At 49.3% G+C, this 20,747-nt stretch overlaps 1 protein-coding gene and 1 pseudogene across 1 annotated transcript; both read left to right on the top strand.

Moving 5' to 3' along the window:
• Positions 1–1,688: 1,688 nt before the first annotated feature.
• SLC60A2 (solute carrier family 60 member 2) lies at positions 1,689–19,469 on the top strand. The gene is made up of 5 exons (XM_075553741.1): positions 1,689–1,957; positions 2,035–2,431; positions 9,144–9,312; positions 12,153–12,269; positions 13,958–19,469. The coding sequence occupies exons 1-5, from the start codon at positions 1,689–1,691 to the stop codon at positions 15,202–15,204; spliced, it is 2,199 nt and encodes a 732-aa protein (XP_075409856.1). The 3' UTR covers positions 15,205–19,469.
• Positions 8,557–8,629, top strand: LOC142453911 (U4 spliceosomal RNA; annotated as a pseudogene).
• Positions 19,470–20,747: the final 1,278 nt, after the last annotated feature.

The following is a 20,747-nucleotide window of genomic DNA, read 5'->3' as shown; positions in this document are numbered from 1 at the left end:
CCATCTTGCTAAGGGTCTGCCTCTCTTTTGCTCCCCCTCTCCTTCACCGAGCACGATGTCCTTCTCCAGGGACCGGTCTCTCCTGATACAATTATGTTCAAGGTATGTAAGCCAAAGCCTCATCATCCTTCCCTCCCTGTAAGGAGCATTCTGGCTGTCCCTCTTCCGAGACAAATGTGTGTGTTCTTTTGGCAGTCCAAAGTACTTTCAATATTCGTCTCCAGCACCACAGTTCAAATGCACCAATTCTTCTTTGGTCTTCCTTAGTTAATGTCCAACTTTCACATGCATTGGAAGAGACTGACAATACCATGGCTTGGGTCAGGTGTACATTAGCCCTCAAAGTAACATCCTTGCTTTTTAATACTTGAAGAGGTCTTGTGTGGATTTACCCAATGTAGTATGTCGTTTGATCTCTTGACTGCTGCTTCCATGAGCACTGCTTGTGATCAAGTAAGATAAAATCCTTGACAACATCACTATTTTCTCTATTTATCATGATGTTACTTATTGGTCCAGTTGTGAGGATTTTCATTTTCTTTATATTGAGTTGCAATCCGTACTGAAAGTTGCAACCATTGATCTTCATCAGCAAATATTTCAAGTCCTTCTCACTTTCAACAAGCAAGGTTGTGTCATCTGCTTATCACAGGGTGTTAACAAGCCCTTCCTCCACTCCTGATGTCACTGTTGTTTCTGCTAAGTGCCATCAAGTCAGTTCTGACCCATAGTATCCTATGCGTGAGAGAATGAAACACTGCCCCATCCTGCCCCAGCCTCACAATTGTTCCTGTGTTGGAGCCCATTGATGCAGCCACTGTCTGTCCATCTTGTCCAGCGCCTTCCTTTTTTTTTTTTTTTGCTGCCTCTCCACTTTACCAAGCACAATGTCCTCCTTCTCCAGGGACTAGTCTCTCCTGATAACATGTCCAAAATACATGAGATGAACTCTCTAAGAATTGCCTCTAAGAATTCTGGTTGTATTTCTTCCAGAACAGGTCTGTTCTTCTGGCCGTCCATGGTACTTTAAATATTCTTCACCAACACTATCGTTCAGATGCTGGAGTGGGATAGTGTGAGGACGAGTGAGCTTGAAATTGCAGCCCTGGATCAGGATTTCATTGCTGGGCTACTGTTACAGTTTGTGTATACCGGCTGATGCACTGACTGACCTTGGGCAAGTGTTAACTGGGGAAGAGTGTCATTTTAGAGTGCAGCTGTGAGGACTGGTTGAGACAATACACACGAGAGCTCAGCTAAACTCAGCCAAGGTTTACCGAGTGAAAGGCGAACAACACAATCCTTAAATGGAGGGAGGGTGGGGTGGAAAGGGGGTACCGATTACAAGACCTACATGTAATCTCCTCCCTGGGGGGCGGACAACAGAAAAGTGGGTAGGGAGATGTCGGATAGTGTAAGACCTGACAAAATAATAGTTTATAAATTAAGAGTTCATGAGGGAAGGGGAAAATGAGGAGCTGAGGCCAGGGGCTTAAGTGGAGAGCAAATGTTTTGAGAATGATGAGAGCAACGAATGTACAAATGTACTTGATACAATGGATGTTATGTATGGATTGTGATGAGAGTTCTACCAGTCCTCAATAAAATGATCTAAAAAAAAAAGTAAGTAAATGTCTAGAAAAGAATGAAGGCAACATTTGTACAAACATGCCTGATTCGATGGATGTATGGATTGTGTCCAGAATTTACGAACCGCCAATAAAAGGATTTTAAGAAGTTGTGCTCGCAGGCGGGCGGGCTCCCTCTGCCCTCCGGAGACTCTCGAAGCGGAGCGAGCTCCTGGGTTGGTCACGTCTCACTTCCTGGCGGCCAGGACGCAAAGGGCAGCTCCGGCGCAGCCCGCGGCCAAGGGCCAGCCCATGGCTCTCTGTGGGATCAGCGGTGATGTGCAGCCCGGAGCGACGTCCGGTCGCCTGGGCAACCGCATCAACTTCCGGTTTGAAGCGCCCTCCGGTTGGCGGACGAGGCCGTTTCCGCCATGTGATCGGCGCATGCGCCGTGCTGGGAGGCGAGCGCGCGTCCGCGGCCGGCCGTCCCGGGCTCGTCCGACTGCCCGACCTTCTGGCCCCGACGAGGGTCCGCCCCCGGGAGGAGGTGCCGGGCGGGGCGCCGGGGCCGCAGGGGCGGGGCTGCGGCGGGGCTCCCGGCTCACAGCTCCCGGCTCCCGGCTCCCGGCTCCGCTGGAAAGCCCTGGAGGGAGCGCGGTCGCTCCGCGGGAGCCGCCACGCTGGAGTTGGAACTGGAAGCCCGCGGGGCCGAGGCCCCGGCCGCTGGGCAGCGGCTCCTCCAGGCCGAGGCCCCGGCGGCGAACGAGCCGGAGGCGGTGGCAGTCTCCCTGCGGAGCGGCAGGACCGGGAACGTCCTGCGCTGGTTCACCACCGTGGTCCTGTGTGCCGCCTTCCTGGGGCTGGTGAGACTGGGGCCGGAACCCTCGACGGGGAGGGGGCGCGAGTCAGCATCCCGCAGGCGACTCGGCTTTTCGAGTTCGAATCTCGCAACCTTCGTTTGCAAGCGTGTGGCCTTGGGCACGTTTCATCTGCCCAAGCCTCACTCTTGCCATCTGTAAAATGGACACAATCCTAATCTTGGAGGGTGGCGGTCACGTACGAACTTGAGCCTCCCGAGACGTTAACCGGCACCAGCAAAACCCTGCTTAAGCTCCTGGGTCTGGCGACAGGGAAGTGGTGGCGCTCACCCCATCCCCAAATTTATTAAAGTTGCTTCCTGGGGTTTCCTTCTGTCTGGTGGCGCGATGCTTAAGTTCTCGGATTTTGAACCCATTCACCAGCAATTTCGGAGAACAGTCCTGGCGAGCTCCTTCCGAAGGAAACCCTATGGAGTAGTTGACTCCGCCCTACAGGGTCGCTCCGAGGGGTCCCCAGGGCGATGACTGGGTGGGTGTAAATCAGAATCGACTCCACGGGCATCTCACAACAACCCCGGTCCTAGCGAATTCAGCCAGGTCCTTAATTTTGCAGACAGGGAAGTAAGCCCAAGGAAGAAGGTGACTTTTCGAGTCTCATAGCTTCTTAAGTGTTAGCTCCAGGAACAACATGCCTCTTACTACGCCCGTCTCGTGTTTAAAACAAACCTTCACGTTGCAAAAGTTTGGGAGCGAGCTGCAAGGCTCTTGCCAAGCTCCTCGTCTGCACGGTGATTCACTCCTTTGGAAACCCCTTTTTTAGCGCATTGATTTGATAACTGAGATCCTGAGGAGTTGAGAGAGTGAGTACCCTTTTGTGGGGGAGGGGGATGGGGAGGGTTTGAGAATATACAGAAAAAACACCCAAATTCAACTTTCTACACCTATAATAAAGTGTGTGTGTGTTGTGTGTGTGTGTGATGGTTGAGAATATACAGCAAAAACACCCAAATTCAACTTTCTACACCTATAATGCAATAAAGTTGCTCCCTCCTAAAGTTCTGATGTATTTCTTCCAGTTACTGCTGTCAGTGTGAGCCTGGATCCCACGGCCATGGAGTTGATTCATAGTGACCCTATGTCACCGTGAAACACCCCCCCCCCCACCCCAACCAGGCCCTTGATGCTCCTGGTAACCATTAGTTTCTTTCTCTTATCTTCTGTATCAGTGATGTCATAAAATGTCACCTAATCAATTGGGTGCTTTCTCTTATCTTCCGTATATGTGACATCATAAAATGTCACCTAATCCACTTTTGTGATTAGTTTATTCAGGAGCCCTGGTGGCACTGTGGGCTAAGCCTTGAGCTGGAACACAAGGGATTCCTATACTTTATCCTGGATTTTGGGCTAAAATACAGAAGTTTTCTAAAAAAGGCAGTAGGCCAAATAAGCTTTCGGACATATGACTGGGGAAATCCTTCTAGGAACACATCCCTTTGTCTTTCTCGGAGCTGCTGGTGGGTTTGAACCTTGGACCTTAGAGTTAACAGCCTAATCTAACCTGGCAACAGAAGCAGGGCACATTTTGGTCTCAGGTAAAGCTTCCTATTCAAGGCAGACCTGATTTTACTAGTTAAGTCAGCTATTGTTTGGTTTATTTGGGGTTTAAAGTTTAAAGATTATCCCAGGGCAATTGGTTCAGGGGTTCATCCACCCTTCATGGCTCAAGAAACTGCTGAGTTTGTGAGAAGTTGAAATTCTGTATTTTCCCCCCTTGTGATCAGGATTCTTCTGTGGAACCTATTTCTTTAATATGTAAATCATCTTATGGGGGCCCTTACAGCTCTTATAACAATTCATACATCAATTGTATCAAATACGTTTGTACATATGTTGCCATCATCATTTTCAAAACATTTTCTTTTTGCTTGAGCCCTTGTTATCAACTCCTCTTTTTTCCTTCCCTCCCCTGCCTCTTCCACCCTCATAGAACCCTGATAAACTATAAATTATAAATTATTACTATTTTTATATCTTACACCATCCGCTGTCTCCCTTCACCCACGTTTCTGTTGTTTGTCCCCTGGGGAGGCGGGCAGCGCTATTCGTCCATCCTTGCAATTAGTTCCCTTTCTCCCCCATCTCCCTCCACCTTCTCCCTACTCTCATGATAACACTGCTCCCATTACTGTACCTGGAGGGTTTATCTGTCCTGGATTCCGTGTGCCAAGAACTCTTATCTGTACCTGGGTACATGCTCTGATCTAGCCAGGTTTGTAAGGTAGAACTGGGGTCATTGTAGTAGGGGCAGGAAGAATTGGAGGAATGTTGTGTTTTGTCAATGCTATACTGCATTTTGGCTGACTCGTCTCTTCCTTGTGACCCTTCTGTGAGGGGATGTCCAATTGTCTACAGATGGGCTTTGGGTCCCCACTCTGACGCCCCTTGTTTACATCAACATAATTGTTTTGGGTCTTTTGATGCCTGATACCTGATCCTGTTGACACCTTGTGATCACACAGGCTGGTGTGCTTCTTCCACGTGGGCTTTGTTGCTTCTGAGCTAGATGGCCGCTTGTTTAACTTTCAAGCCTTTAAGACCCGAGATGCTATATCTTTTAATAGCTAGGCACCATCAACTTTCTTCACCACAGTTGCTTATGCACCCATTTTGCATTCAGTGATTGTGTTGGGAAGGTGATTGTCACAGACTGCCAGGTTCTTAGAATAAAGTGTTCTTGCATTGAGGGAGGACTTGAGTAGAGGCCCAAAGTCCGTCTGCTTCCTTAATACTTAACCTATAAATATGGGTACATAGGCCTATATCCGTATCATTATATATTAAAACATTTACTTATGCATACTTATATTTATACCTCTAAAATGTCTTTTGCTTCCTAGTTATTTCCTCTATTTCCATTTACTTTCCTCCTATCCCACTATCTTGTTTGACCTTCATTCAGCTCTCAGTAAATTTATATCTCTTGTTGTTTCCTTGTTCCTGGGTTTATTGGCACCCCTTCCCTTTCTCCCCCTCCCTCTCTCCCCTGTCTCCCCAGAACTGTTGGTCTAGTTTTTTCCTTGGGATTGCTTATCTTGCCTATCTGGATAGACATGAAAAAAAGAAGGGTCTATAAGTAGTTCCAGACCTGGCTACTCACCCTTACGTATGATTTCCGATCAAGTTGATGAGATGCCAAGCCCCGCCCTCCTAATCTGAAGTTTATTGGCAGGATTCCTGGGGACTTTGCTGCTTGCTCCCCTTGCTGCTCTGTTGCACTCCCTTCATCTTATGCCCACCCGGTGGGTAAGTTCAGACTGGGCGCAATTCCCACTCTGTGTCTCCAGTGCTGAACCCTGTGGTGCTGTGGGTCAGTGAGGGGACGTGGTGTCTCATGGGAGATCCTCTCTGTGCCGTGGTTCCCCCAAGCAGGGGTGTGATCCCCCGGGCTTGGTGGGCCAGGATGCAGTTCTCTCTCTCTCTCTCTCTCTCTCTCTCTCTCTCTCTCTCTCGCTCTCTCGCTCTCTCGCTCTCTCGCTCTCTCGCTCTCTCGCTCTCTCGCTCTCTCGCTCTCTCGCTCTCTCGCTCTCTCTCGCTCTCGCTCTCGCTCTCCTTCTCCCTCTCCAAGTTTGCTCCCTGTGTGGTCACTCTCCCGGGGTGGTATCTTCAGTGCTGTCCTCTGCAGGGCAGTCTTCTGGGGAGGGGGTGGACATAGCTGGGATTGGGGCAGCCCACAGACCTCTCTGCTTATTCCCTGCTTCATGCCGGTCTGTTGCCCTCCAGGCTTGGTGTGCGAGGTTGAAGTCTCGTTTTTGTCTCCCTTTCCTGTGGAGACCTAAACAGTACCCTCCCTGTGGGTGGGTTATTGCCCTGTTCCCCCTCTGTTCCGTGGGACCTTTTATCAAAGTGTTCCGTGACAGTAGCCATGCAATTCTGGTTTCATGGCAAAGGCGGCAGTTCATGAAGCAGTGACCACGCACTCCATAGTCACTGCCACAGACGCGGCCCTTAGCGATCCTTTCAGGACAGCCTAAAACTGCCCCCGGGGGTTTCTGAGACCAACTCTTTAGAAGAGTTGAAAGCTCTGTCTTTCTCCCAAGGACTGGGTGGTGGTTTCGAACTGCTGACCTTCGTGTTTGTAGCCCATTACATAACCACTCTGACACATTCCATAGCCGCCTCTTCTTCCTGACCCTCTCTTCCTTTATTGTTCCAGTTGACCAGAGACCGCCTCGGCCTTGTAGAGCAGCTTGCGACTTTTTCAGGCCTTGGGCAATAGTCAGTGACCTGAGAGGTAGAACAGACTTACTAAACATGCTTTTTGGCCAGTTAACTGGATGTCCATGAGACCATGACCCTAAACCTCCAAACGGAGCCACTCCAATGAGGTGTCTGGTTAGCCAGCCGCAGCCTCAGCAGCTGTTCATGCTGCTCTGTTTTGTTGTTGTGAATGCCTGACTTCACAGGTGTGCAACTTATTGACAGCCATGGCAATAATCAGCTGGGCAACCCTACTCTTAATACTCTTTTTCCATCACTGTCAAACTCTTTCCCGCCCAGCCCCTCCTTGAAGCTTCTGGCAACCACTCATAAAAGCTGTTCTCTGCACATGTTTTCTCTTTTCTTCTGTCTACGCGACATCATAAGACAGTCACCCTTTGTGACTTGTTTATTCAGGAGCCCTGGTGGCACTGTGGGATAAGCACTGGGCTGCTAACACAGGCATCCCGACCCCCTGGCCGCTCGTAGGGCCTTCCTCCATGAGTCAGAGTGGACGCCATGATGACAGCGCAGGTCTGTTTTGATGACTGTAGCTGTATATTTTAAAATCAGGAAGTGTGGGTCTTCCAACGGTGTTCTCTTACAGCCTTTTTTTTAAAAGCTATTTGGGAGTCTCTTGCCATTCCATGTAAAGTTGAGGAGTGATTATTTTTGCAAAGGAGGCACTTGGGCTTTTGATGGAGGTTGCCTTGAAACCATAGATCGTTTGGAGTAGTATTGACATCTTAATGATAATACCGTACATGCTCGAGTATAAGCTGACCTGAATATCAGCCGAGGCACCTAATTTTACCACAAAACTGCATTAAAAATGTGCTGAAGAACTCGGTTATACACGAGCATATACGGTAAGTCTTCTAACCCATGAACATGGGACATCTAGCATTAAAGTCTTCTTTCCACCCTGTCAGCATTATTTTGTTTTCCCTGCGTAAGTTTGCACATCCCTGCTTTGATTCATTCCTCCACAATGTAGTCTCTTAGATGCTGCTGTAAATAGCATTGTTTCCCTCATTTCCCTCGGGGATTTCTAAGCGCTGTGGTATGGAAGCAGCTGATTGTTGCCTGGGTACCCTGCAACTTTGCCAAGTTCCTCTCTCAGCTCTAGAAGTTTTCTTGTGGGACTTTGTGATTTTCTATCTATAGGATCATTACCATCCATGACTGGAGATAGTTTTTCTTCTTTTCCAATCTGAATACATTTTATTTCTTTTTCTTACTGCACGGACTAAGACTGCTAATATAAGATTAAACACTAAGGGTGAGAGCAAGCACTCTTGTCTTGTGGAAGTATGAGTTGAGAGTCACTTCCTATCTTGTGGAAGTATGAGTTGTGAGTCACTTCTGGTTGCTTAGCATCGTTTTCTGAGACTGAGTCACAATTGATTCTCTGAGTCAGAATATTTTTATATGAAAGGGAAAAAATATTGCGTACCCTTGGTGAGTCTTCCTTGTGGGGCCAGGACTGGTATCAGTAAGTGTTTTGCATAGATGAACTAATTCAATGAGAGCGGGTGCCCACCTGCCCTCCTTGAACCTGGCCTTGGCTTGTTGCCTCTGCCCACACCAGTCTTTCATCCTGGGCTGCCCCAGTATGGTGCAGGGGACACATACTTCTGTTTAGAGCAAAACAATACAATTAGAATCAGTTTCTCAAAACATGTAGACAGATTGAAAATGTCTTTAAAGCTTCCAATTTTTCTCTGAAAACTCACTGTGAACTCTTAGGTCTCCCTAACAGACATTGCCTGGGGTAAATTGTAATCTTTAGAGTCATCCCATCCACATATTTGGGACATTTTCTGAGACTTTTCCAAACTATACTCTTGATTGCCTGAGTTTATGGAGTTTTTTTTGAGGAAAAATTTAGCTCTAAAAAGATTAAAGTGAGCTTTGCACAGTGGCAATGTCATAGCCAATGAGGTTTATCCAAGGTGCGATTATTGCTGATTGAAAAAAAACGATTGGAGTGTTTTCCTCCTCACTGCTTCATCCGTATCGCTCAGAGAAAGGTCCCTGGGGCCATCTATAAGCATTGCTGTCCAATTTAAATTAAAAAATGGGAATAGCCCTTGGATAATTGCATCATGCAATCTTTGAGATATTTTCGCAGGTGGTATATTTCAAAGTCTACAAAATGATTTCAACAATTTTTTTAAATTTCGAAAATAGTTTAATGTCAGATTAACTGCCAATACTGAATAGTCTTCTAAGTTGTTGACTGAAAAGGAACCCACTGCAGCAAAAAGCCCTAAAATTACTGTAATTCTTTGAAGATTGAGAATGGTCACGATCGGGGGAGCAGTGGTATCTGCCATCTTGGAGGCAGGAGCCTGTCAACTAAGTCGCAGTGAGAACTCGTCTGGCTGAAGCACTGGGCATAATCCTTCACCCCCTTCAACATAGTGGTGGAAAAGCTGTCACCGAGACTGTTTGAGTGCTTGTGTGTCAGGGCGTTTGTCTTTTGAAATCCTAGGGAATGAGCATCGCCATCCTGGGACCCACATTTCCTGACCTGGCGGCCAACGTGAACAGCAACATCAGCAGTCTCTCCCTGATCTTCGTGGGCCGGGCGTTTGGCTACCTGAGTGGCTCTGTGGTTGGTGGCATTCTGTTTGACTGCATGAACCACTTTTTACTTTTGGGTAAGTAAACATTGGTTTTCGCTTCTTTGTGACTTCAATTTGTCCTTAGCGATGCATGTGGAAAATGCACAGGAAAGTTGGACATGGCATAAGGAAGCGTGAAGATGAATCGATGCGTCTGAATTGTGCTGGCGAGAAGATTGAAAGTCCTATGGACAAGCAGATCCATCCTGCATTGAAAAGTGTGGCCGGAATGCCCCTTAGCATTGAGGACTGTGAGACTTCATCTTCTGGGCTCTGGACGCGTGATTATCAGGAGAGAGCAAACTGGAGTAGGACGGCATGCTTGGTAAGGCGGAGGGGGTGCAGAAAAGAAGAGTCTTAACAAGAGGGTTTGACTGACTGGCTGCAACAATGGACTTGAGCACAACAACCCACGTGAGGCTGCTGCTGTAGGACTGGACAGTGTTTTATTCTATTGTACACAGGGTCTCTGTGAGCCAGAGCCGTATCGATGGCAGGCACCGGACAACAGCACGAGAAAGCCGAGCTGGCAGAATTAGTGACCGTTTATAGCAAGGTGCTCAATACGCCGATTGCCATCTACTAGTTGATTGCAAATGCAGTACGGGTAGATCGCATGGCATTAAAAAAATAGGCGTAAGGCTATCATCAATCCCGTCACTTAATTGATACACAGCGCAGCCAATCAGATGCAATCTTAGGTGTCAAACGCATGCACAACAATTGCGCTAAGTGCAACAAAACCTACAAGCTAAGATAGCGCCAATTTTTAGACCTTGTTTTTTTTCTCTTAAACGTAAGAAAGGGTATTAAAATGAGTAGGGGAGCTGGACCAATATGAAGACAAAAACGTATCACTTTCATACGGAATGGGAGATTTCAACACTACAAGCCGACATTCAGCTGAAGTCCAGAGCCCATGAACAGTTCTGGAACTAACTCGCAGAGGGAAAGTACCCAAACACGAGAAAATGTGCTACCTCCTTGACTGCGTTATTTGGCTCTACTTATTGATGTGAGTGAGCCTTCTCCCACATAGAGATCATTCAGTCCAAGTACCGTTCCACCATGACTAATGCTCATTTGGAAGTGTGCTTGAGGTTGCCTGTCAGCAGCTACTGTCCGGACTATGCATCCCTGGCTCATTCCATTCAGTGCAAGTCATCAGAGTCAACTCAGGTAACGACATAAATGTACATAGTTCATTGTGTTGTCTTGTGCAACATGGGCTCGTGGTTATGCAAAGCACATAAACATACATTGTACAGCTAAAGAATTCTCGATGCATTTATGAATAATGTAATAAATAAATGTATGTGTTGCATTGTTGTAGCTGGTAGATCATTTTGACTCGATCATTTTATAAGTGACTCGCATGCTGACAAAGTGTGAGCCCCCGGTTTATATAAACAAAACCAAACTCTGCCACTGAGTCGATTCCAGCCCTGTAGGACAGAGTAGCACTGCCCCACAGGCTTTCCCTGACGACATCTCCACAGGAGCGGACAGCCACGTCCTCTCCCGTGGAGTGGCCTGATGATGCCTCCTTGTGGGCATGGGCTTCTCATGAGGATTCTGGGACCCCCCCTCTCTTTCTTCCTGGAGGTGGGCCACACACTCTGTTTGCTTCACCTTACTGGTGACAAGCCACTTGGAGCCATACTGATGGAGCCAGAGCCCTGGAGATGCACCCACCACCATTGGATCCACAAGACTGTGCACCCACCGGCCTGTGATCTTCCTGCATTCTGCATCATTGCATGAGTCTGAAGAGGCATTTATGAACTAGTATCGGACAGATGGGCGAATATCAAACTTATGGACTTGATCTGGACTGGGCTGGGATATTTACTCAATATTTAATTGCTCTTTGATATAAAGCTCTCTCTTACACACGTGAGTGACTCTAGTCAACCCGGTCCAACACAGTGTGTCAGTGATCCTTGGAAGTCCTGACCTTTACTGGGTTTGGTGCACTCTCTGGCTCACACACTGGTTATCCAAGGGCCTGCCTTGTCAGGGTTTGGCACAGGCTACCCCCCATCCCCACCCCACCCCCATAGTTCAGACAGAGCTCCTCGAGCCTCCTGGTGCTGAACCCAGGGCGGGCATGCGGGAGCAGGGCTGGACAACGGAACAATGCGGCTAAGTGTTTGTTCCTGCCGCCCCAGATCACCAATGAGCCCAGACTTCTCTACCTTCTTCTTGAACTCGCTGTCAAAGATTTTAACATACTCATAGACTGAATCGACATGTTTAAAAGAAATTTGGATTCATGTGATAATAAACCTTTAGGAATTGGGAATATCATTTATTATTGTTGAAGAGTAAATAACTAATTCCTCTTAATTCCAAAGTGGATAAGAAGTATATATTTCCATACTTACTCTCCAAACTCATCAAAATCAATTTCTGTTACAAACCACGACAATTGCATTTTATTTTAACTGCATATCTACAAACCTCCTTAGGTTCTGAAATTCAAAACATTTGATCTTAAAATTATTAGTACTTTTTAAACCATTTTATTGACTTATATGTTGTGTGTAATACAAATCAGTGGTTTAAATACATTAAAAAGAAATGTGCAACTATAAATTTTGATCTTTTGTGATAAAGCTGCTTGTTATAGTTTATAACTTGATTGTCATCAGTGCTAAACGGTTTTCATATTAGAATAACATATTTTATAGTCTTAAAGATCAGAAAAGCTTTTAAACAAGCAACCATTTCTAGAATGGAACCTCTTATCTACTCGTTATTAGCTCGTGTTAGTGTGACCAGATTCTGCATTTTTTGGAGCGTTTGCGTTGACTCGACCCATGGTTGTCTGCATGAATACTGGACTCTGAGCTGACTTTGCCCTTTCCTTCCAGGGGTGTCATTATTGGTGACCACAGTCGGCCTGTATCTTGTTCCTTTTTGTAAGAGAGCAGTTCTCCTGATTGTCATGATGTCTGCCTTTGGGGCTTCAATTGGTGTCCTGGATACAGGTGAGTGAGCCTTCCAGCGGCATCTCTGGTCGTGGAGTCCTTCTGTTAGAAGTGGAAATACAGCAGAGGACATGAAGCCCTGAGATGACACTGACCTTCTGAGTTTGGCAGATTCACCCAGCCAGAGCCTTCCTCCTCAACCAGTGACCACAGAGCTGCTGCAGATGCCTGATGACCCGCCCATACCTGGAGGAGGAGAACAGTGCTCCATGGGGTGCTCGGGGACCGATTGTTATTTGAAACTTGGTCACCAGGCACTTTCATGTGAGACAGTGAGCAGTTGAGCATCAGAATGCCCTGGGGCCTCTCCCAGCCTGTGTTTGAGTGGCCGACCCCAGAGTGTGTGCAAAACAGCTTTCTGTATGAGAGACTGGATGTATGGTGTCCAGACAGGGAAAGGTAGTTACAGTGCAGTGCAAATGCAGCGTCTGCCCCCTGCCCCTCCCCCCCCCCCACACACAGCAGGCTAGAACGTTTCACTGTAGCAGGGAGGCATTGATGGTTGAATAACTGAATAAGTTAGACCAGTTTGGCTGCCACCACTGATGGCAAGGGCGCCGACTTCCAGGCCCGAAACCCATGCCATGCACCTTCACGCCGCCTTCCTTTCTGGCCTCCTCACAAGCATCCCTGCTCCTGCAGGACAGCCTGCCCACGTGTCGGTCTGTGGTTTGTCCTCCCTGTCCCAGTTAGCGCAGTCCCTGGCGGGTGCGAACGGTCACCTCGCCGGGCTGCTAACGGAAAGGTTTCTGCCCACCCCGAGGCGCCTTCGTAGAAAGGGCTTGCCGCCAACCTCCCAGTCAGCCAGCCGTGGACAGTGTGATGGAGAGCTCGCCGTGAGTGGGGCGAACTTGGGGCAGCCGCTGCAGCGCAGCTCCCCAGTGCTGCTCCCACAGGAAGGCGGCACATGGCCGCCTCCAAAGGACAGACCTGTGTGCACTCCCAGTGTGGGGGCAGGTGTCTAAGTCCAGTTTCCAGCCCTGCTGGTGACTTCTGGTGCTCTCGGCTCATTTCTGGTGGCCTTCGAGGCCCTGTGTGCCCCTTTGTGGTGGGACCACACAGGTCCTTTAGCTTTCTAGGCTCAGCCCCCACAATCCCCCACGCCACCCCCTCTACCTGCCCTGCTCTTTGATAGCCCAGAGGTGACTAGGGTTTAGAGTACACCCTCCCTGGGGTGGCTCGTTTCTGTAACAAAAGGAACCGGGGTCAAATCTATAGGCACAGGAGCTAAGATTTCACTGAGTGTTGTTGTGGGACATACTGAGTCCCTCAGCACTCCCTGCCACCAAGTGCATTCTGACTCACAGGCCTCTGCAGGGCACGGGACTGTCCCTGTGGGTCAGCGAGACTGTTAGACTCTACAGCAGCGGTTCTCAACCTGTGGGTCGCAACCCCTCTGGGGGTCGAACGACCCTTTCCCAGGGGTCGCTTGATTCATGACAGTAGCAAATGACAGTTATGAAGAAGCAACGAAAATAACTTTGTGTTTGGGGGGTGGTCAGCGCAACCTGAGGAACTGTGTTAAAGCACTAGGAAGGCTGAGAGCCACTGCTCTAGATCGAGAGCTGGAGTAGAGTGCTGTAATCTCTGCGCCAGGTCAAGCCAACTGAAACTGCTTCCTGAGCGTAACGGACGAGAATTGCTTGCGAGTATTAACTTGAAACCGTTTTCCTGTCTTTCACTGGCAGGTGGCAATATCCTCATCTTGTCGCTCTGGGGTGACCAGGGAGCCCCGCACATGCAGGCCTTACACTTCAGTTTCGCCCTGGGGGCATTTCTGGCCCCGCTGCTGGCCAAGCTGGCACTCGGTTCCACCGCATCTGCCGAAAACCACACGGCGGCCGACTTGAATAGCAGCCACCTCGCCGTCGGCGGATCCCCGGAAGCCGGCTCGGCACCGATCTTTGGAGTCCCAGACAATTTAAACTTACTGTGGGCGTATGCGCTCATCGGGACTTACATTTTTGTCATTTCCAATTTGCTGTTTGGTCTGTTTTTCAAGAAAAGTTCAAGGCGCGAGAAGGCGCAGGCGTCTGCCCAGAGGTCCCGGCGAGCGGAGCACCACAAGGCCCTGCTGTGTCTCCTCTTTGTGTTCTTCTTCTTCTATGTGGGCGCTGAGGTGACCTACGGCTCCTACGTGTTCTCCTTCGCCACCACCCACGTCGGCATGAGCGAGGGCGAGGCGGCCGGCCTCAACTCCATCTTCTGGGGGACCTTCGCCGCCTGCCGGGGCCTGGCCATCTTTTTCGCGGCGTGCTTGCAGCCTGCCACCCTGATTGTGCTGAGCAACATTGGCAGCCTGGCATCGTCTTTGGTGCTGGTGCTTTTCGACAGGAACCCCTTGTGTCTCTGGGTGGCAACGTCCGTGTACGGGGCCTCCATGGCCACCACCTTTCCCAGCGGCGTGTCCTGGATCGAGCAGTACACGGCCATCGATGGGAAGTCTGCGGCGTTTTTTGTGGTCGGGGCAGCCCTGGGAGAGATGGCCATCCCCGCGGTGATTGGGATCCTGCAGGGGAAGTACCCTAACTTACCTGTCGTGCTGTATACGTCTTTGGGCTCGGCCATAGCCACTGCTGTCCTGTTCCCGGTGCTGTATAAGCTAGCCACCTTGCCTCTGCGGCGTGGGCAACGAGAGAGCAGGAAGAGCGAGGACCAGAAAGCTTTGCTCTCCAGCTCTAGACTCCGTGACTACGAGGAAGAGAATGACGAGGAGGACGCCGACAGGTGGAATGAGATGGACTTTGAAGTGATCGACATGAATGACACCATGAGGAATTCCGTAATAGAGACCTCTAGAAGCGTGCTGATGGGGCCCACCGCGGAGGCCCCCAGCATGTCACTCCCCCGGCCGTCACTGTTGGAGTCCCCGCCCGTGGGTAGGGGCAACTGCCCTGTGAAGCATCTTGCCAGAAACCAGGAAAAAAAGGACTAGGGCGGAGGGGAGACGTGGATTACTTCCGGGCGTCCGTGAGCCATCTCGGTTCTAACGCGACCAGTCAGTGCTGAGCATGCGCTGCGGGCCTCCAGATGGCTAGGCCGGAGGACAGTAAATGCTGAACCATTTTCAAGTGTTGTCATTTCCAGGTTTCCCGGAAGCCTAGGTGACCTCTTGCAGCAGGATCTTCTCCTGAGGCTAGTGCTGGGCAGGTGGCCCACTTGGTCACGGGTCAGAGCACAGAGGCATTTGCTTCTGCGAACTTGGGTATGGTTCTAATAGAACAGAATAGTCCGGGTATGGAATTGATTAATTGAGTGGATTACTGGCCATCAAGATTCTGCCGTGAGAGTTGTGGATGATAATTTTATGCAAAAGGAACTTTGACAGTGGGTGGTGGTGGTGGTGGTGGTATTTTTATTAATTGCTGTGCCCTAAATTCATGGCCATCGAGTCAATTCTGACTCAGTGACCCGTAGGACAGGGCAGAACTGCCCCTCTGGTTCCCCGAGACTGTTCTCTTTATGGGCGTAGCAAGACTTGTCACTGGTGGTTTTCAATGGCTGACCTTGCAGTTTGCAGCCCAGCCCACTCTGCTGTGAAGGCTCCTCTTCTGTGTAGGTTTGGCCCAAACCATGGGGTAACCACTCACACGGTTCTGGTTCCGATGGAAGGAACTCAGACCCGGCCCAAGAGACCTAGCCTTGACTCTGCCTTCTGCCTCCGCATGAGGTCACTGCGTTCCCAGGCCTTGCTGGTCCCCTTTGACCTGGAGCTCAGCAACCCTACCTACAAATGGAAACGAAGTGATTTCCAAAATGCAGAGTCAGAAGCTTGTGCTTTGTGTTCTGTGAATTGTGAATCAGGTGGGGGTTTACCTATCAGATCACCGGTTTCACATTTATCGTTTTGTACAATCTATCAAGCTTCCCAATGGCTCATCCTAGCCCCCCCCCTTTCCCCTTCTCCCTCTTCCAGAACATTCTCTTCCCTTCACCAGGGTAACACCTGTCTACCCTCTGGCCTATGGCTTCCCTTTGCCATCCTCTCCCTCCCACCCCTATAACCACCAAAGTCTGTTTCTTTTGGTATAAAAACCTTGATTTTGGGGGCACAACAGTTGTCTCGTGCCATCCCAGTCCTTTGTTTCTACTGATCTCAGTCAGCATCGTGCCCTCAGAGTCTGTCCGTTTCACGGGGCGTGTCACAGTTTCAGCGTGTTGGGGAATTCAGCGTTTGTGCAGGATGTCCGCTGGGACTTCGTACAAGTGTTCCTCCTTCTCTGTCCAGCGAGACGAGAAACAAAGGCGCTGAGCAGCTTGGAGAGCAGCAGGAACACCCGCGCTTTCACGGACACACTGTTGAAGGACTTGTGGGAATGCTTATGTCAAGAATACACTTTTCAGTACTACCTTTCATGGATTCTGACTTGTTTCTTTTTTCATTGTTTATATCTCTGACACAGGGCCTTAGCAATCAGTGGTCTTGTGACATTGTGATCAAGTTTAATGGACAATTTTTTCCCCCATTAAAGTGCTTAACATAATGGTGTTTCATAATCAGTCTTAGCATCTGTGAAATAGTCATTTACTCAATTACAGAGATTATTACTATTTTTACAGACAGTTGTATATAAAATAAAAGATATTTTTATATGCAAATTTTCCTTGATTTATGTTCAAATAGGACTTGGGGAAGCTGCGTTCTCATTTTACATACGGATTTGGAGTCGCTCCGTCAGTCGTAGGGCTGGGAGGCCTTCAGAGGTCCTCTGCCTTGTCCCGGGCTCAGCCCTCATACACACTGCCAAGCTGGCCGCTAGTTTATCGGACAAGAAGGCACATTCTATTCCAGGGACTGCAATACGTGTGTCATCCACCCAGTCAGGCTCTTCCTAAGTGTGAAAGTCAAGATTGGAAGGTGGCAGGTTAGGCTAGGAATCAGGGCTCAGAAAAAGTATTTCCTAGGAGAAGTGGCAACCTGGTGTGGGTTAAAGCCCACTGCCGCCCAATACAACTCCAGCAGCAGTAGAATGGCCCCTGGGGCCCCAAGGCCACATTCTTCGTGGGAGCAGAAAGCCTCAGTTTCCACTCGAGTCACCAGTGGGTTCGAACTGCTGACCGTGCATAATCTACCCCCGACCCCCCACCAGGCTGTGGGTGCTCCTGAGATAAATGGCCAGAAGTAATGACAAACTGCTCTCCCCTCCCAAGTTTCACGAGGTTGGCGGCAGACCTGCTCTTCCTCATTTACCTTCGATGCATGTACTTGCCTTTGTTTCGTGCGAGGTGATCTTGAGGCGCTCCGGGCTGCAGTGGTTAGAGTCTTCGCTGCCAACTACAAGGTCGGTGGCATGAGCCCACCAGGTGCGGAGAGGATCAGTGAAAATACCCCTCTCTTACCCCCTGCCCAGTCATCTTTTTTTAAAAATTGTTTTATTAGGGGCTCATATAATTCATCACAATCCATACATACATCAATTGTGTAACACACATTTGTACATTCATTGCCCTCATCCTCAAAACATTTGCTCTCCACTTAAGCCCCCGGCATCAGGTCCTTTTTTTCCCCTCCCTCCCTGCTCCCCTCCCTCATGAGCCCTTGATAATATATAAATTATTATTTTGTCATATCTTGCCCTGACATCTCCCTTCACCCACTTTTCTGTTGTCTGTCCCCCAGGGAGGAGGTCATATGTAGATCCTTTTAATCGGTACCCTCTTTCCAACCCACTCTCCCTCTACCATCCCTGTATCGCCCCTAACACCACTGGTCATGAAGGGATCATCTGTCCTGGATTCTCTGTTTCCAGTTCCTCTCTGTAGCAGTGTACATCTTCTGGCCTAGCCAGACTTGCAAGGTAGAATTCGGATCATGATAATGGAGGGTGGAAGAAGCATTTAGGAACTAGAGGAAAGTTGTATGTTTCATCGTTTCTACATTGCACCCTGTCTGGCTTGTCTCCTCCCCTAGACCCTTCTGCAAAGGGATCTCCAGTTGCCTACAAATGGGCTTTGGGTCTCCACCCTGCACTCCCGCCCCCCCTCATTCGCTATGGTAAGATTTTTTTTGTTCTGATGATGCCTGATACCTGATCCCTTGACACCTTGTGATCGCACCAGCTGGTGTATTTCTTCCATGTGGGCTTTGTTGCCTCTGAGCTAGATGGCCGCTTGTTTACCTTCCAGCCTTTAAGACCCCAGACGCTATATCTTTTGATAGCTGGGAACCATCAGCTTTCTCATTTGCTTATGCATCTATTTATCTTCAGCGATCTTGTATCATGGAGGTGAGCACACAATATGATATGTATCTGCCAAGACACTGGTTCATATGGGTAACTACTTTGGAGAAGGAGGTGGAGAGATTAGTAGCAAAGAGCGTGTGGCTACTTCACCCAAATGAAACTGCTCTGAGGTGGGTGGAGCAAGGGAGCATGCTGGTGCTCCTCCCTACTTTGCCCGGGTTGCTGCTGGCCGCAGCCCCGTGGCCCTGGAACTCCAGCAGTGTCTCCTTGCCAAGATTCAGGGCTGCAGCTCTGAGAGGGAAGGGAGTAGTTAAGGATGTGGTAGAAGATTCTGGATCCACACCAGAAACCACCCCCTGGGCTTCCAGAAACCAAAGGGTGCATGGTCACGTGAAGCTAAAGTCTGGCAGTGTGTTTCCATGTTGGCAGGAAACGATATGTACAACAAATTCCAAGGATTGGTTGGTGAATGGAATTAAGACTGAGTCAGTTGATGGTTCACAATGGTCAGTTCAGCAAATGTCTGCTAGCCCCACATAAAGACAACCCCCCCTCCCCCATGTTTCCAGTTGTTCCGTGCTTGCTGACCACAGAGTCCGGGACCGCACCCGCTGCTGGTCTTGGTGGGTGGGTCAGGATTCTAGGAACGGCTAGTGTCTGCAGTTGTGGGGTGCACTGAGTTTTGTGCTGTCTTGAACTCGGGGTGGTCCTCCAAGCGGATATGGTTGTTGGTTGTAGGCCCACGTCCCTGCTTTTGGCTGGTTCTGCCAAGACACCCTCCCAGTTCCCCGCAGACTCGCCCCTTGCTGTGTGGCCCTCATGTGGCTCTTGGGTGGCAGCCTGCGCCAGAGCCCCTTGGGAACCACCCGACCGTCTGCTCAGCAGGACTCTGTTACTGTTGTGAATCAGGCGACCCCTGTGAAAGGGTCGTTTGCCCCCCCCAAAGGAGTTGCAATCCACAGGTTTGAGATTTAAACATTATTCAAGAGCCATCAATGTAGTTTTACAAACACAAATCACCATTATCTGAATAAAAACCTTTTACATTTTACAAATGAAACTATGATCGTTTTATTTTCATTTTCAATTTTACTTCAGAGCCACATGTGCTGAAAGAGTCACCAACAGCTCGCGGGCCAGGCCACAGTGGGCCGTCCCCTGCGCTAAGGAGATGCCCAGGCGCCTCTGCCAGTGGAAGGCAGGGAGACGGTAGGTCAGGGGTGTGACTCGGTGGGATCGCCTTACGGTGTGTCAGCAACACGCGGTACTTGGAAATCAGAGTTCTCGTAAGAGCTGAAAATCTCACGCCAGGAAAAAGATTGCTTCCGCACATACTGAAAGTGAGCATCGGGCCAGCTGGAGGTGCCCTGGGGCAGATGGGAGGTTTGGGGTGGGAGGGTGAGGGCAGGGTCTGGATGAATGAGCCTTGTTTTTCTTGTCCTTAACACTGGGTTGCATTGCCTCTTAACCTTCTCACGTGCAGCTCCTTCGCAGAATGGACAGATTTCCCCCGATCCCCTTAGTGAAGCTCTGGACCCATGGAGAGCATTTTCCAATCACTGGCTATGTTTTGAACATGAATCTCTAACCTCATGAAAATCTTCCCTTAAGAACCCATGTTCACTGTGAAGGTCATGCAGGCATAATGCTCACGAGAGAGAATGAGGGGAAATACCTAAACAAAGATCATCAGATGTTTGAGATGATTGTTGTAACCAACTCTCAGGAAGTTCTTCAATTTGTCACCTGCTTACATTCAAGGGTCAAGAGGTGGGGAAAAAAAATCTCTCCCTTACAAGTCAAGTATCAAAAACAACTTGCATTTGGGGTCTAGAATATATTGACCCTACAGTTGGTGTGGGAAACTAACCCTGAAGGAAACATGCTGAGGACTACATTCCCCGACTTACAGCAGAGGGACTCTGCAAAGCTGCTACTCCACGGTAGGGAAGCCTCCGCTTTGGTAAGTTAGAGGGAAAGTCCAAGGATACGATCCTGCTTTAACTCCCTCCCTCAGGTTCTCGCCTTAACCGCCATGCTGCCTTCAAGTGCGCACATGGCTGATCCTAGCTCCCTGCAGAAGCAGCCTCCTCTCTCGCTGCCCTGTCCCCTGCCCCCAATGCAGGTATTTGATTTCTTCCCCTGTGAGCTCAGAGCCTTGCTGTAGACAACACCCACCGTCACCTGTGATGCATGAACATGCGTGTCTGAAGGCCACCTAGGAATGTCCCAAGATAGTAAACGTTCTCTCTCCCGCCGCTTCCACGTGGTCCATCAAGAGGAGCGATGGCGC

Source organism: Tenrec ecaudatus, chromosome 7 (assembly GCF_050624435.1).
Source record: "Tenrec ecaudatus isolate mTenEca1 chromosome 7, mTenEca1.hap1, whole genome shotgun sequence".
NCBI classification, from domain to species: domain Eukaryota; kingdom Metazoa; phylum Chordata; class Mammalia; order Afrosoricida; family Tenrecidae; genus Tenrec; species Tenrec ecaudatus.
Note: the sequence above shows the minus strand (reverse complement) of the source record. Positions and strands in the feature narration are given on the sequence as shown.